This window comes from Cloeon dipterum, chromosome X (assembly GCF_949628265.1).
Source record: "Cloeon dipterum chromosome X, ieCloDipt1.1, whole genome shotgun sequence".
In the NCBI taxonomy this organism is placed as follows: Eukaryota; Metazoa; Arthropoda; class Insecta; order Ephemeroptera; family Baetidae; genus Cloeon; species Cloeon dipterum.
This window is the reverse complement of record NC_088790.1, coordinates 24,733,354-24,751,615: the sequence shown is the minus strand read 5'-3', so window position 1 is coordinate 24,751,615 and position 18,262 is coordinate 24,733,354. Positions and strand designations below refer to the sequence as shown.

The 18,262-nt window shown below is 35.9% G+C and overlaps 1 protein-coding gene across 1 annotated transcript; it reads right to left on the bottom strand.

Moving 5' to 3' along the window:
* Window positions 1-2,433: 2,433 nt before the first annotated feature.
* On the bottom strand, window positions 2,434-16,921 carry LOC135946623 (uncharacterized). The gene is made up of 6 exons (XM_065494916.1): window positions 16,711-16,921; window positions 6,965-7,106; window positions 5,243-5,385; window positions 4,412-4,565; window positions 4,236-4,350; window positions 2,434-3,239 (listed from the first exon to the last, which is right to left on the bottom strand). The coding sequence occupies exons 1-6, from the start codon at window positions 16,772-16,774 to the stop codon at window positions 3,129-3,131; spliced, it is 729 nt and encodes a 242-aa protein (XP_065350988.1). The 5' UTR covers window positions 16,775-16,921; the 3' UTR covers window positions 2,434-3,128.
* Window positions 16,922-18,262: the final 1,341 nt, after the last annotated feature.

Sequence of the window (18,262 nt, the reverse complement as noted above, 5' to 3'; positions counted from 1 at the left end):
TATATTAGAGCAGGAGGCAATCTCTACGCGTCACCGACACGCACACTCTTCTTCCCCTCGTCCGGGACATGCACAAACAGATTTCCTTCTTGCACGGAATGGCGAAAATCTTGCATTGAGATTTTTATTAAGTTATATAATTAGATTACAGTTCAGACGGTTTTACGGAGAAATAATTTGTTTAATGGTATATCGATCGTTGCATGGTGGTTTAGATAATTATTTGACAAATCCTAAGACTCTGTAAACTCTTTAAAGATTTGATTTTGGTGAGCTGATCTTACAATATAAAAAAAAAACTAAAAAAATATTGATAACTGATATTTTTTATTCGTACTGATTTTGTCATATATAATTACGCTCTATTTATAGATCAAATTATATAATCGCATAGAGGGAAAGTGTGTTTCCCTTATCGAAGCTGAGTTTTAATTCGGAAATATTATTAGATTTTACAAAACAACAAAATACAGAATTTTATCCAGAACGGCTAAAATAGTTTCTTTTTTAAAATTTAAAAAAGTTCATTTTACGCCATGAACCTTTAATTTCATTGAAATTTTATAATTATATAATCTGGCACTGGCTGGCACTGAGTTAAAAATTCATCCCACCAGTTGTGAAGAAACGACCTGGAGTGTTTTTTGGTGATTTAGAATAGTTTTGGGTGATAAATGAGAAATGAGCCTTTTATTACGAAAAGAAATCGTTTTTCTATTATCAACGGGATTAAAAGGGGAGTGAGAATACTACCTGAACCCTTAAGATCGTCAGGAAAGATCAAAATTAGTTTAATGATCTGGAAATTTTGCAATTCTAACGTTGAAAAACTGAGATTGGTCAAGATACAAATATTTGAAAAAATAAAAAAATACCAACTTTTTTAATTTTTAAAGAATAAGTTCATGAGAACTAAATTTACTTGAAACTTCCACAAAAGTTCATACGTGCCTTAGAACTGCTGAGGGTCTTTTGAGATTTGTAAAAATTTCCTTTCTTTTAAAACTTACGAAAAACGCAAAATATTTCAATAAAATGACCCAAACTGTTCTTTGACCTAGACTACTTTAGTGTTCATTTGATTTGGGTTTCGAACTAATTAAAATTTGACAAAGAAAATAAACTTTTCTAAAAATTTATCTCACACCATATGTTCGTTTTTTAAACACTTTATAATATAGAAAGTATTTTTCACCGTCATTGGACATATTCGGCGCTGCTAATAGGTCTTGACTTCCTTGTTGCTCGTTTTTCACTTTTTGATGATGCGTCCAATATTTATGCTGCACTCGAACTTGAGCGTGTCGTGAAACCTGATTGCTAGGCCGTACCCAGAAAATTGTGCCTTTAGACCCCACGCTTTCTTTTTGTGCTTTGCTTGCACTCAATTAACACTCTTGCAACGATTTAACTAATTATGGCGTTCATCTTAAATGATTTTTAACCAATAATTCTCTCACAGGTACCCTCCAAAGTTCTAGAATGAGAGTAAAATGTATGGAAACGAAGAAATGGTGCGAGATATATTTATATTTGAATTTCTGGTAGCGACAAACCAAATGAAAAGACGCCAACGAACGTCATTTTTTGAGTGTTTTAAATTATAAATTCAAAACCCATCCCCAAGGACTGGGGGTGAGTTCCAACCTCAGGCCCAGACCTCCCCAAATCTCTTAATCTATCAAGTTATAATCAAATTTGCCTAGAATCTGAGCAAATTGATTTAATTTTCAAGGACAAAAATATCACGCTTGTCAGCCGTAAGTCTAAATCCCTTGAAAAAGAGAATAAAAAAGGAAATGCAATTTTTTACAGGTTGTTCCACCATCCAGTATCAGGCTTTTATGTACTACTCCATGGGGGATTTTTTTTAATTTGTTCACCTGATTTAAGTGACCCTGACCTCCGACCTACGAGATTGATCAACCTAGCCATGTTTTTTGGGATTTTTAATTCTAACACTTTAAACAGCAACATTATAAATTTTTCTCACTCAAAACAGAAGTTGCAGCTGAAAGAAAATCGCAAACTGTTGTAAAATAGGCATTTCAGGGATTTTGCCCGAATATTTTAGGGTCCACTAGAGCAATGTTTCCACCAAATTTTATCAAGATCTGAAGACACGTCATGCCAAGAGGAGGGCTTCCTAGTTTGTCATATAAATTTAATATTTCCTTTCAATTTTGAAGTTTGCAAAAATTAATCCATGACTTTATTTAAAATCTATAACAATTGGATTACTTGGAAAACCCCCGTTTCTATTTATTTTAAACATATTGAAACCCAAAATGGCCAACTAATCTGTTTATTTTATTATTAATAGGTCATGTTAGTTAATACCTTGTTCTAAATATTAAGCTACAATGATATAATCGCATGAAAGGGTTGTGCAAGGGTCTTGCCATGCATTGAATAAATGAAAGCAGATGGACATCCTGTCTATTCGGTTGTTTATTAAAAAAGAGGTCTATAATTATATCATTTAGGACGTTGCAGTGCTGCACACATGTTCATACAGCAGCAATTTCGAGAATAATATCGATCTACAACAACACAACGACGCCTATTCATCTTTTTGCATGTGTGTTTGTGATGCGTGAGCAATGAAAGTAGCAGCTACTTGCACAATAAATATAATATTAATCAATTGCTTTTTCCTGGAGTAGAGTTCGGACAAAATAAATTCACACTTTTCGAGAAATACTTTCACGGTTCGCTGGCCTGGACAAAAATGAAATAATATGTATACATATATGAGATACAACTAATCAGACTTTGCATTAGTTAATAGCATGAGACACGTACTAACTTGAAAAAGAGGTATTACGCTAAAATCAATAAATATTACATAAAATATTGAATTGTTTTGCGGCATAATTAATTAATTTTTCTTCTCCTCCTGCTCTCGGTCGTGGACAAAATTGTATTCTAAGAGGAACCTATATCACATTCACACTGAGGAAACGCGAATAATGCAGCTCGGAGCTTTCCTTCCTTCCTTCTTTCTTTCTCTTGTCCGGCCGGCGCGCCTCTCCATTTGGACGACTGCGTGCGATTGAGCTGGCGGCTGGTAGAGAGGCGACCAACGGCCCTCCGAAAAGGCACTCTTTTCACGCCGCACGCAAATTTCAACTGCTCAGCGCCACCAGCACGAAACTCGAGGCCAGCAGCCACTGGCTCACGCGGGACACCCACCCAGAGCTCGTTGGACAGTCGTTCGAGTACTTTTTGCAGTATTTCTGGAAAAAGAGAACATTCAAATTAGTCATCAAGGAAATTCTCCAAAATTATTATGGTTTCAGAAGCTGAAGAAAAAATATTGGCCATAGAACCTGTTTAAAAAAAATTATTTAAAAAAAACTTTAATATAAATACTGGTAGATAGGAGTTTAGGATGTTTTTGACAGGTTTTAGGTCCAAATGCAGTGATTTTAATTTGGGCTGAAATTTAAAATTGCTTAAAATTACTAGAATTTTTTGGAAGCAAATAAAAATTTTAATTTTAGATTTCAATTATTGCTGTCTAGATATTATTAAAAAGATTGTGCTTTTCGTTGTACCAAAAATATAGCAAAAACATGAAAAAAATAGCGTTAAAATATTAATTAACTTAGAGTTTCGCCAAAAATATTAATGAAAATCATGAAATTAATGAAATTCTTTGAAATATTTTCACTCAAATGGTCCATATTGACGCTCTTAAATATGTGGAACACTACAATAATTTTTTTCAAGGTGCCCTATATAAATATTTTTACTAGAAAGAGATAAAAATGCTCCAGTTAAGTCCAGAAAATAAATTATGCAAAAACCTTTGAAAAAACATTAAATTGCCCAAGATATCATTAATATTATCTTCTTTAAAATCTATGAATATGTCAATTTATGCCAAACAAAATTGGCTATTTTGGGTCAAAATTTTATCTAGAAAGTAATTAATTACCAGAAAAGACTAGCAATCGGCTGGTACAAAGTTTAAATTAAATAAAATTTACCAATTCTTATCAATTTAAAGAACCGATAATTAAATTTCGCAACAAACTCCCGCGAAAATTGTCAGAAATGAAAAAAAGACAAATTAAACATCGAAAGAATCTGAGCCAAATAGCTGACCTGCTTTTTAAATTGGTCTGATTAATAGAGGATCTATATTGTCGGGCCAAGAGAGGTTAAAAATCTAAATTAACTCATTCAATTTATGATGATGCCTATTAAAATGCAAATTTCATACTCACATCAAGAAAAGGGTTGCCCATGCGGTTGAAAATGTGGTGAGTGAAGTTTGCCGACTCGGCGCCGCACTTGGTGGAAACGACGTCTTGCGAACAGCCCACATACGTTTGGAAGGAACTGAAATTGAATAATAATTCTTCAATATGTTTTATTGGAATTGGTTTTCTTGGAAACATACCAGCAGAGTGCTTTCATTTGCGCCTCGTTGTTTGAAGAGGACATGAGGTTTTCGGCCTGAGCGTTGATTCTCTGCAATTTTTCCTCGTAGTCGCGGGCGCAAACGCCGAAATCAGATCGAACGTCACGTATGCAGGGTGCGTGTCTCAAAAACTCTGCAAATTTAAAAATTGTCAAAATATTTTTAAATTGAAGAATTTTCGGAATGATATTAAATTAAAAAAAATCCAGGAAGCGCAGGAATGAACGGAAGATTATATGTTAATCTTTTAAAAGCGTCAAATTTGTAAAACAATACGACTATCGTAAAAAATGGAAATAGTGCAATTTAGTTTTAAGACAGTTTGTTGGTGAGAAGTGCCGTAATTGAATTACATATATGATCTAATTAAGAAATTGCCGCGCAGAACACAGACTGCTACCGCGTGTTGCGCGTGTGGTTCGTTAATCTGTATAAAAGCCTGTGCTGCAAATAAGAACAAACTGCCAAGAACACACAGGCGACAACTTGCTCTGTGGTCTGTTCGCCGCAAATGGGCCACAGCAAATTCCTTTTTGCTAATTAGTATTTTCCTTATTAAAAAATTTCTCATCAACTTATGGGAATTATAAAAGGCATCTTTGGCAGGTGAAAATTATTTTTTTAGCCTGGCTTTTGGGACAGCAAATTAATTGAAATAATAAATTATTCTAAAATCATTGAATTTTTAGCACTTAAATTCTCTTAATATCCAACTAGAATGGGCAAATTTATATTTTCCTCATTCAAAAAACCTAGACTTAAATCCAAATAATCCCTTGCGGACAAAAAGTTCATTTTTTTATTGTTTACCTTTTTGGTAACTTCCTTCGACGCAAAGGTCCTGGATGACTGCGTTTGTGCCTGCGTATAGCTGAATGAAATATTGGCGTTCCTGAGGTGTCATACAGTTCAGGGTGAAGTTGTCGATGCACTTGAGGCCGGCAATCAGTTGTCTAAAACACGTGAAAAATTTCCTTTCAGAATGACTTAAAATTTTGTGTGACGTTAATTCAGACAAACACAATAATTTTATAAAAGGTTTGCAGTGAGTTTTTTCTATCAAAATTAGGCTTAAAATTGGTGATTATTTGATTGTTTCTTCGCTAAATATGGAACTTTCCGGTTTTAAATTACACGTACAAAAAGAAATTGACAAATAAATTGTATTCAATTTTTTACATCTATTTATGAAATCGAAATCTATTGAAATACCAAACATAATATTTTCAGCTATATGCATTAATAAATAATTTTTCATTTTCAGAGCTAATAATATTTTTGTTTTTAAGTATTAGTATTTTTTGAACTTTTTAACTGAATTAAAATTGTATTTTTGGTGCATTCTGTCTAAAGTCGGATGAATTTTACAAGTAGTGATAATATGAATTAACAGGTCTGTGGCCAGAAATAATATTAATTTCATTTTTATTTGATTAAGACATGATTATAAATAAATGCATAAATTTTCCGTTCTGAAAAAATTGCTACTGTCCATTGTGTAAAACAAAATAAATTTATTAAATCTTAATTTTTATTTTAAATAAAATAACAAAGTTTTTTAAACTTGAACTAAATATTTTTAATACATTTGGTGTTTCAGCTTTTAGTAGCGCCGCGCCCTCCGCAGTGCGCACTGTTTTCCCACAATTACCAGGACTAACTTTTCCGAAGTCAAACATTTTCAGCATGTTCAACTCCACACAATTCAGTTTAATAGCGCAAATTGAAATCGATAAGAGGGTCACTGCGGAATTGACGCGGCGCATGAATTTGCATGGCTGATTGCTAATTTCTTGGCAGAGGCGAGGTGTGTTTCAATGAGCTCTGTCTCTCTCGCTCTCTCTCATAATCACAGCTCATATTTGCAGTCGAGGGCGGCAAACAGAGCAACGAGAGCGTGAGCGTGTGTGTGCCCATGTGATTATTATTGTGGGCACAAAATTTGACGGGCCGCCGATCGGCCCAAGGCACGTAAGCACACATCAAATAACCGCGCGCGCAAAATCAGACGTGATTCATTAATATAATCAACAACGTGTACTAATTGAAATGCAACCCCTTCGCTCTCTTCATGAACTCGCTCGCTCGCTCGCTCGCTCCTCATTAAATTCTGCAGCGATACACTTGAAAAATGAGAAGAGACGAAGCCGCAGTACTTCCATGATTGCATGTTTCGCAAGTTGATAAATCAATTATGGAAATCTTTGCAAATGATGTGTAATGTCTAGAGAGTTCTTGAAACGGATTTTTTTAAAATAAATAAAAATAAACGAGATGGAAACAGTCAACGACCTGCTTCAATAATAATTACTCGTATGTGAAGGTTGTTTACTGAAAAAGTGAATACGTAAATGCATACCTACACTCAGTAAAATCATCGCGGAGAAAATTCTTCGTTTTTTGCTCAGCAAGGAAAATATTTAGAAGGCTTTTCTGCTCTCCCACTCTTTTACGTTTTGGAGGAAAAGTTTGCACAAGCGAGAGACCGTCCTCGAAAGAGAAGTTGGCCAAGTGATAATTGGTTTGACTTACGGGCACTGGAGGTCGAGTTCCTGCTTGTTTGTGATAAAGTTGAGATCACTGGAACCGCTGATGGCCGAGCACTTGAGCATCGCCTCCTGCCGGCACTCGTCCGAGAAGGCGGCGTTCCCCGACCAACGTGCCGATCGAGCCACTGAAATCACAAAATTAAGCGTTTCTTTAATATTTTCCAAGAATTTTAAAATATTTGCATCAGTTGATTTCAATTCCTTAATACATTCAAAATTAAACAAGAAATTAATTTTTTAAGCTAGAGTTCGGATTCACCACGGATTTACCCCTGTTACCAATGCCGGTGGATCTAGGTGGAATCCCGGTTGATTCAATGTTATTTCTCCCTATGCCGCGTGTAAGAGAAAGTGTACAAGAGAGAGAGATAATATCATTGAATTAAAAAGAGAGGGGAATGAAAGCAAGAAAAATGTGGCAACTGGAAAAAGGTTTCAATTTGTTTTCAGCACGTCAAAATAAAAATATCCTTAAAAATTCACCAGTTGCATAAACCCTCAGTGTTCGATGCCTCCAACAGATAGCGCAACTATATACTTTCGTAATAAATTTAATTTTAATCCACTTCCGCTGCGGTTTCAGACTCAATTTAGCTACTGTGAATTTTTCCCTTAATAAATCTTTTCCAACGATTCTACGGCGAATGGCTGGACTGATTTTGGTTTTCAGCACTTCAAAAGAAAGCAAATTAAGTGAAGAATGTACATTGACAGGATTGAGTCTGAAATCGCAGTGGAAGTGCCTTAAAATTAAATTTATTACTAAAATATACGGTGGCGCCATCTGTTGGCGGATTCCAACACTGAGGGTTTTTACAACTGGTGAATTATTTTTAAAAATAACTTTAAATAGAAAAGAACTGGAGAGCAAGGGTTTTCATTAAAAAATTGATATATTTACTTTCCAAAATCGATCAATGAATCGGTTAAAATGCCATTTGGTGGGGCGCAATCAGTAAAAATGTATTCAGCGCTGAAAGGCCGTAAAAAGTGAAGTGGCTCGAACCATGGAAGTCCGTAGATATGCATGTTTCCATGCAAATTACACGAGCCTATTATACGCCGATTTTTTCATAATGCACGCGCCGCTGATTGAAAAAGGCTGTTCGCTTTTGCCTTTGATGAATAAATTTATCACACGCGAGCGTCAAAGCGGGTGTGTGTGTGCTTTTAATTAAAGCTAGAGGCTGCCCGCCAATTAAGGTGTGCCGACCCTCGTTGTTTGCCAACAATTAACCCTTCGACGCCGAGAGATCGAACCGCGTATTATACGCAGCACCCTTTCCTTCAGGGATAGTCGCAAATTGGCTCGACCCACACCGAAGTGACGCACATACGTTTAATTATTTCGAATAGAGGCAGGGACGCTTGGCCGCGGTTCAACTTCGAGAGCACCACCTCTCGGGTGACACAGCTAAATTGCTCGTGTTGGACAACGTGTTTCGCATTCAATTAGGGAGAAATCTTTGGCGACGCAGTTTCAAAAATACGGTTTAAATAGGAAAAAGAATGAAAGCTAAACTTTAATTTAAGATTCACTAAGTTAAATTTAGTTTCTTTATTTTTTCAGCAATATTTAAATTTAAAAGCAATTTTTAACGCATTAAAAACTGTTAACGAATTTTTATTTTTATTAATTTTATTAAAAGAAAAAACGGAAATTAAATTATTAGTAATATTTTTTTAATCTGTCAAGGAAAATTTAATGTAGATTCAATATTTTTACAAATTTAAACTAGAACGGTAATAACACATTCATCCTTATAAAAATTATTACTGCTCCAGTGTTTTGCATCTATACTGAATAAGTAATTCTAAAACTACGAGAACTGACGGTTTAAAACTTATCTGATTCTTAAAATAATTAAAAGCCACCCAAATTTTATTTTATATTGTTAAAAGTGTTTTCTTTTTATTTAAAAATTCCGGCTAGTAACATAATTCTCAAGAAAGCTATTTAAATTTAACAAATCTGGCTAAATTTTTCCTTCAACTAAAATGCCAATTTAAAACAAAAGCCTGCTGATGATTTTTCATGTGGCAATTCTGGTACTTTTTTACACTTCCCCTTTTGACCCGCTTTTCTTTCCCCAGAACTGCAATCGTTCCATAATTCCTCGGATTCTTTCCGCCCTTGTTGTTGACAATCGAAATGAACTGCAACCCCCGGGTGACTGTTCGTTCTTTCCTGCTGTGCGGTAAAACAAAACTAGAGGCACGCTATCTGCCCGATTAGTTTTGTGAGAACGCGCGCGGCCGTCGTGCGTCATTAAAGCAGAGGAGGTCATTCCAATTACCATCCACACTCGCGGCTCCGAGATTAGGCACCACTTTTGCGCACCCCTTCTCCTCAACCGCCGAAAAACAACAAAACAGCAATAAATAAAATGCAAAACAGCAGATAAAACTACGGCACACGGCTATATGGCGCTTGTTTCTTGTGAAAAATTGATACGTTTTCCCTGGATAAACACGAGAGTCAATAGTATGACAAATTCGTGACTTTCCAGCCGGATTTTACAACTGCCGTATAATGTTTTGATAGTATTTTATGTAAAGAGTAAAACAGGAAATAACTCTTTTTGGGTTTTGATTTACAGGCTTAAGGTTAATTTAAAGAGGAATGATACTGGAAAAGCCTGGAAAATGCTTGTTGCCAATGCATAACCTCGCCCCTTAGGATTCAGTTAAAGCCTAAATTGACCTAGGAAGCACTGTAATTTTGCGAGAAAATTGGCTGGAAAGTTAGCGTGCTTTTCAAATGGTAATGGCTGTCTCCTTACTTGAAATCCGATTTAATTTCAAAACCAAGAGTTTCCCCAATAAGTGGCATACACCGTTGGACAGATCTCGACGAGAGGAATCGGAATATGCCAAGAAAATATGTTCGAGCACTGTAAATTTTGTAGAAAATTGGTAAAATTTGAATTTTTATTGTTGGAAGGTCCTTTTTTATTATTGCAAATTGTTGAACAAATTGTTTATCGGTCAATTGTTTAAGGCATCCAACAATTTAAATAATTTTCAACTGTTGCCCAGTATCATTCCACTTTAAAAATAGTGGGAAATGTCACAGCGTGACATTTTATATTTTCTCAATTCAAAAAAAGGTTGAGTCCTCCAAGAAAATTCAACTTTTTTAAAAAAAAATCGCAAACTTTAAGCTCCTGTACAATTGGCAATTTAAGGAATTTTGGCCCAATATTTTATGGTGCGACCCCTCCAGAATTTCGTCCACGAGATTAAAAGGATTTACAGAGAATTTCGGGGATTTAGGCCAAATTTGAACTCTCCAGACGATTTAAGAAGAATTTGAGTAACCAAAAAACAATTTGGAGGCGAAGAAAAATTAAAATAAATAAATAATAAAACAAAAATTCTAATTAATTAGTAAGAAACGCAACCAATTAAATTAGAAAAAAATTAATTCCCAAAAAGTCAGGTCATAATCCTAGATCCTAATATGCTCGCAATGAACTGGCAATCAGTGTAATTGAGAATAAATGACAAGGCCGAAATCACCGAAAAGTGTGACGAACATTAAAAATGCATTTTTTCTTTCTCCTGCCTTGACCCAGGCGGAGTGAAAAAGAAGTTGGCACTGAAGGTGCGCGGCGGGCAAAATAATAAAGGCGATTTGTTTCTGCGCGACTCTCGATGTGGCTCGCGTGAGCGTCGATCTACGTAAGCGCGCTGTTACGTGTCCGTGTCAGAAGTAACTTTACTGCGTAGTACACATATACGCGGCCAGCCCATATTAGCAAGTCGTCCATTGGCTACCACTTATTATTATTATTGCGACGAGAGATTATAGAGACACGCCTCGGCCAATTTAGAATTTCGCTGAAAGTAAAAACAAGAATGTAGTTTAGTTTCCGCTGGCTGCGGCGTCAGCGCGCCAAACGGGCAAGTCAGCTTAATTGGTCGGCGCGCCGAATCAATTAAATGTAATTGGCTCAGGTGAATCGTGCAAATTTGCGACTGCTACGCACGCGGCAATTAATCTGTTGACTTACATACACGCGATTTAACTACTTTTCATAAAACAGCAAAAGAGAATTTGCAGCGGAGAGAGCGGCTTTAACTACTAATTTTATGTACTAATTAAAATTTGACAGTTTTAGGAGAAACAGAAATATGTATGAGAGATTAGCACGGCATGTTTTGCCTGTGTAATTATTTCTCTTCATATTTAAAACGAATGGGATGTAAATTTTACAACTGCTTGCCTCTGGCAAACAAATTTAAATATGCATCAGCCTTCCATCTAAAAGGTTTACGACTGCCTAATAATCTTTATCGAAGGTTTTTGCTTGAATTGTGATTTATTTCTTTATTTATATGCGTATAATTTTATTAACTCGAGCAATTTCACCAAATTTTGACGAAATTCTAAGAATTGTTTATTCATAACTTATTTTATAGAAGTCATTAGGAGTTGAAAGTTTGCAACGCTTCGAAAAGACTGTAAATTTTTGTTTTTGTTGAGATAAATAAAAAAATGTTCTACTGATAATGATTTTTTACCCAACAACTTTCCCATGATGACCTTATTCGTAGTTCAAAGTTAAAGAAAGTATTAAGTAAATGTTTAAAAAAAAAAATCTCGCATATTGACGGAATAGACAATTTAAAATTGCTAAAATGATCCTATCTTAATAGAAAACTGTATAATAAATCAGTTTTGAAATTGTTGCTATTTTTATAAAAACCTGAAAAGAATTCCTGAAATTATCAGATCGATAAATTTAATCCCCCTAGCTTGAAAATACGGTATTCAACTAATTCCAGGCATTTCTTTCAGGTGGAAATATTCGGAAAATTCTATCACCGAAAACATCCCAGCCTTGATTTCTGCAACACTTCCGGCACGAGCGTTTTGGCATCATCCATCTGAGCATATATGCTGTCAATGACATTAGTTAAGTGAGGCCAATAGAATGAGTATTAATAACGATTGGCCGCGTCTCTTGAATGGTCGCGATCGGGATGGCGTGATGCGAGCCAGCCAGAGAGACGATTAAAATAAAATTGGACGGCCGCTGGCCGTGTCGCCTGTCGCCGCCGCGTCTTTTTCTGCTTCATTCATCCAATCAACGAGAGAGCCAATTCACATAGCTCTAATAATTAGACGGGTTCGTGCACCACCGAGAGGACAAAGTAGCAAGCAGATATTCGTGTTAATTGAATGGAAAACTTTCCCTGTCTCTGCTCGGAGGAGATGAAAGGCACAACTTTTGTTGACACGCCGGGTTTAATTATTTCAAAAATGGTAATATTGCTGTAGATATGGAAATCTGTGACTGAACAAACTGAAAAAGAGGAAAATCTGATTGTTAAATTAAAATCTACCTTGAAATTGTGAAAACTCAAAATTTTAGTGGATTTTCTTGATTTCAAAAATTTAATTTTAAAATATTGTGACTGAGAGTCGAATTTGATTTTAAAATTGAATTGGATTTTCAGTGAGTAGACAAATCGATCAACAAATAATTTTTTTAACCTTTCGAAGACAAATTGAAATTATTTTCAAGGCTTTTTTGGAATATTAATTTTAAAAAATGAACGAAACGTGGTTTTAAAATTACCTATTCAAAAATTAATCATTTCCACCCCTTTCTCTATTTCTTTTCAATCCAAAACCGTTTTTTTTTCATATTCCTCAGCTGCCGTTTGTAAAAAAAACATCCGTGCTTTGTATTGTCATTGGAACAAAGCTCGTGAGTCGCGTGATGTTTTCTTTCTCGAGCAAAGATAACATTTCATTCCATCGTCCCGTTTTAAATTTTGGGAGGAGCGTGTCTGCAAATTATTTCTGGGCGTCTGTCTTTAAAATTAGCACCAAGCGCGTCGAAAACGTCCCTGGCACATCCGACAGAACAACTTCTGCGTCGCATTCCGAAACGAGAGCCGAGACGCGCCGTAATAATTATTTTGTAAACATTTTCGGCTGCGTTAATTCGGTTATCGGACGCGCTACCGTGACCTTGTTGCGTTGTTTCTTTTTATAAACCTCGTGTTCTCCATTGAGACGAAAGAAATCACGGAAATATACGGCTTCAATGGACGCGTGTAACCGGCCTCCCCTTTCTTCCTCCCCCAATTGAATTTAACACGTGAGCGCCAGAATGCGAATGCGTGTCTCGTTTTCTGCCGTCGTTGAGAGATATTCGATCGAGCAGCCCCTTTGTCATGCAAATTAAGTAATTACAGTAGCGCCCTGCTGAGGACGCGATAAATCACCGCTCGTGAATTGTTAAAATTAATCACTCAGCATGCCCAGTGATTAGGCTTGAAATTAGTTCAAAGGGTGCGAAATGCATCAATCATTCTTCAGCCAAAACTTTAAACAGCTGCTTTTAGAGATGGTCAGACTCAGGAGAGAATAAAATTCATGTCAAGTGTGGAAATAAGGTATTTCTATAGGAAGGTTTTGAATAAATAAAAACTGAAATTATTTTAATGAAATAAAAACAAGGAAAGGGAAAATTTGATTCTGTACATGAGGTGCGAAAAATGAATCATTTTTCTAAATGTGCAATTATTTAATTTCTCTTCATTCATCAAAATCCTTGATTTCTCGGTGTACTTTGGATAAAAAAGCTCTGTTAAAGTTAAATAAAATGGCGATAATTCACCAGTTGCATAAACCCGAAGTGTTCGTAGCCGCCAACAGATGGTGCCACCGTAGACTTTCGATTTTAAGGCACTTCCGCTGCGATTTCAGACTCAATCTAGCTACTGTGCATTCTTCAATTAATTTGCTATTTTTTGACGTGCTGAAAACCAAAATCGGTTCAGCCAATCGCCGTAGAATCGTGAAAAACTATTTTTTTTAAATAAAAAAATATTTTCCAACGTTTCTACGCCGAATGGCAGAACCGATTTTGGTTTTCAGAACGTCAAAAGAAAGCATATTAAGTAAAGAATGCACAGAAGCAGGATTGAGTCTGAAATCGCAGCAGAAATGCCTTAAAACCGCTTAAAACAAAATTTTTAAGAAAGTCTGTCGTTGCGCCATCTGTTGGCAGCTTCAATAACTAAGGGTTTATGCAACTGGTCAATTGCCTAGCTATGACTGTGTCTCCGTTCGGAAAAATATTTTTAAAATGACTAAAAAATGATTTACAATTTGTTCTGTTTAATTTCTTATAAATCATTGAAATTTAGTAGAAATAAAAAAGGCAAGGTTAGATATAATTGCTTAAGTTCAAAATATCAATAAATGAAGCAAAACACATTGGTATAATTATTTATGGTTATTTAAAAACAAAAATAATGGTGCATTGTCAAAATTAAATGTATGGACTTTTTATAGCATTCTAAATTTTATTTATGGAAAAAATTGTGAAAATGACTGCTTAAAGTTTTTCTTTTAATCACAATTTTTTTAATACATAGTTGAATTCGTTAAGTTGTTCATTTTTTTCTTTGATCTTAGCAACTGTTTCGCATCTTTAAAGTTCTGCAGACGCGGTCTGAAAAGACAAGGCTGCCTCCTAGAGCGATAAATTTTTCCCTTCGTTTAAATTTTTTACAAAAGGAATCAATTCCTTGGATATAACAAATTCGCTAATAAATTGATTTGATTCGAGCAGCCTAAAAATTAAATAATCTAAAATTTCAAAATAAAATATTTGATTGAGGGTGATTATCATTTTTAATATTCCTAAAGAAATGGACTTCACATTATTTCGGGCAGAAACTGGTAGAGTTAAATTAAATCACTCTGAATTCAACGAGGATGAAGCCTGTAATTCAATTTCCACTATGCGCGTGAAAATTTGTACTTAAAAATTAATTATTTCATTTAAGATAGACTATTCAGAGCGAGATGAAAGAGTTTCTCCTGAATGACACGCGACAAAAAGTGGAGAGCAGCAACTACTGCGTCAAGAAAGAGTGACCGACCACAAAACAAGAAGCAATATAAGAATTGCATCTCATCTTCTACGTTGGACGATGCGCGTGTTGTCAATTGACATAATAACCGGAAAAGGGGAAAGAAAGAAAGAAAGGCGCGGCAATGACGTCAGAGCAGTCCAGTATAGCTGCGAGTCCAAGTCGCGCGACTCGCGAAGCAGCGAGAGCGCGTAGTTTCTTTTCGCTGTCGCGCCGAGGCCGCCGCGGCCGCGCGCGCTTACGAGATCACTCATCCACGTGTGGAGCGTGCGGGGCTTTTAATCAGCCGTTTGCGTCAGCTGCCGCGCCGTGCCTCCCGAGCTGGTGCCTCGTGATTGGCCGGCGAAACTCACGCGGCACCTCGGATGATTCAGGTGCGACCAATGGCACAGGGTCCGCGCCATCCGCAGGAATTCCATACAAACAGCACGCACGGACTGGATTTCAACGACTGCGATTCCCGCAGTTTTAGTCACAAACCGGATTTGAATTAATTGTTGTTTGGAAAATTGAGGAATGCTCTGAATTTTTTAAAAACTGAAAACAATATTGTGAACTAAAATTTTATTTTTTGTATAAATTTAAGAAATTTCAATTTATTTTATAATTTTAATAAGGTGATTTGTAATTTTCGATAAATATTAACCCTTTAGGCCCTCGTGAATTGTCTTTAAATAATTATATTTTGTAATTCGAACCGGGTGTGGGGCAAGCTGAAACCACTATGACTATTCAAGACTCGGTGTCACACGCGGCAAACTATTTCCCAGGTGACCCAATCGCGGACCGGATGCGCCGCGACCTCCCAATACACCCAATATATGCCTCCGAAATTATTCCAGCACGCTCGGCCATCGTGATTGATTAATTAGATCGCCAATTACCGCCGGGGTTCGATTGTGAAGCCGGGGATGCGGTTGTTTGCAACTTGCAGGCGGGAAGGTCTGCTCCAAGGCGAAATACCGCGGAGGATTTTACACAAGGCTTTCAGGAAAATCACGTGAGTCATTCTGGTTTTGCCAGCACTTGGTGGGAAAGTGAAAGACTTGTTTAGTTGGAATTTAGAGAGGCCTTTTCTTGTGGAACTATTAATTCATGAATGGAGGAAATTAATAAAACAATGAAAGGATTTTAATTTTAATTCATTGGAGAAAAATTTATATTTTATTTATTAAAATGAAGATGACCATGATAATATGGTTGAACTTTGAACAAAAAATTATTGTTCTAATTATAGCAATAATTAATCCTTTAACATGCATTCTTAGCTTGGGAATAATTAATATATAAAGTGCTTGAAGCCTCCTCAGTTCTGCAAATCGCAGTAAAAACCTATAAATAGAATATTTCAAGGTGAAAAATCTTCGATGTTGCTTCTACCGCAATAATTGGCTCAGCCGACGATTAAATTATTTTTAAGCCAAAATTGCAAAGTATATTAAGGAAATCTTTTGATGTCTACTAACCTTGATAATTTTCCTGAATTGAATAATTTTTTTCTAAAATAATTAAATTTTGAATTATTAGTTTTTTTAATGGTTTTATTTTCCTTGCTTTCCAGTACTTTTATCAAATCGGAACAAATTGATCATGAAGCAGTGCAAGCACGCTTTCGTGTCGTACTCGTTATCAAGGGCGGCAACGACAACGCGGGGGGTGCACACCTATATAATCCGCAGAAAAACGCGGTCAAGCCGCCGCGGCAGACAATGCTTTTTGGCTCCCCTCCTGAATATTTATTATTAGAACACGGCGCGAAAACACAAATGTCACACAAAATAAAAATAAAAGAAAAAATGTCAAGGCAAAAGGGCGAAGAGAACTCACGAGTGAGCCGGAAGGCGCAGGCCATCAGGAAGAGTCGGACGAACACGTTTTCGGACTTTCGCATCTTGTCGAAATAAATGATTTCTTCTTTTCGGGTGAACGCAAAAACCACCTGTTTCGAGAGCCGGCTGGTTTGTCTGTCAGAGCTGCTTGCTGCTTGCGGCCTCGCTCGAGCGGCGATTGCGTCCAACTGAACTCGAACCGAACCAACACACAGCGCGAGCCTCCTGCCTGCCTCTGGCGCCTCTGCTTCATTATAAATAGCTAGCAATCCCCGCAGAGGGCCCTGCTAGCTTTTCAAACTTTTCCCCTCTCCGCGCCGGCTGCTAGAGACCCAATCCGCCGACGCTAAAAATGGACCATCGCCGTCAATTATGGGACCAAGGATCTCTTATAATTATAATTACATTATGCTCATGGAAATAACGCAACGCATTATTTTGATATATCCAATGCAAAAAAAATAAAAATAAAACAAAATGAGGAAAAGGAAACAAAAACTTACCCTTGTTGAAAGCAGACAGATTTATTTGTCTAGACCATAGGGTGAGCATAAAAAATGGATGGTTTGGGAGATGAATTAAGCTGACTGTTTGCTTGGTTAGTAAAAAAATTATGCATTCCTCAAGCGAAAATATCCACAACCATATATTTTAATTGCGGTCAACAGTTGATATAAAATTAATTTTAAATGATAAACATTTATTTCGCGTTATTTATTACAAAATGGTAATTAAAATTAACTTATTTTCTTTTTTTAATTGTTTTACAGGTCATCTAATCCTTAGTTCATCAAGAGTAGTTTTAGAAGTGCGCATTAATTGCAAATGACCGGAAAACTCGTATATTTCTTAAGTTTTGAAGCGAAATTTCTCGATATTTAAATAAAAGCGTACACCACTCTGAAACTGAAACTGTCACAAGCGTTTGTAACTACAAAATATTTTAAGGAGCTTTTAAGATTTAAAAAAATTAAAAACGCATAAATACCAAATAAAAATATCAAGCCTGAACCCCGTAATGAAAACGACTTATTATTTACCTTAAATTTGGTGTTTATTCGATCGATATCAATGAATTAATAAGTTCACTTTTAAAATTAATCCATACGAAAAATGCTAGCGCGTTTTAACAGATTTCCGAATAATTCCCATGAATGATTTAAAATAAAACTATATAATATTCCTTTTGCTTGAGCGACGAAGAAGTGAAATTTCAACATTTTCAAAAAAATCGAAATAATGATAGAATCAACTGGAACATTTGGTTTGTATAGCAATTTTGGCCAATTTCATGCCTCATTGCTTTATACCCAGAACCAGTCAATTTTCGCCAAAATATTTGCTAAAGAAATATAATAACTGCGAAGAATATTTTCTAACGGGCATGCTTGAGTCACCAGCAGCTCTTCAGTCTTCCCACAGAAGAATCCAGCAAAAAATGACGATTTTTTAGACTTTTTATTGCAGTTTTTGTTGTTAGAAAAGCCAAAATTGCTACACATTTGCTCATTATAAAAAAATTACGTTTCTAGATTAATTAATAAATTTAA

Coding starts and splice junctions, on each gene's coding strand:
- LOC135946623 (XM_065494916.1), bottom strand. CDS start 16,774: ATGCGAAAGTCCGAAAACGTGTTCGTCCGACTCTTCCTGATGGCCTGC. Junction 4,566..5,242: donor CGAAGGAAGTTACCAAAAAG/GTAAACAATAAA, acceptor TTAAATTTGCAG/AGTTTTTGAGACACGCACCC. Junction 3,240..4,235: donor TGGGCAACCCTTTTCTTGAT/GTGAGTATGAAA, acceptor CTCTTTTTCCAG/AAATACTGCAAAAAGTACTC.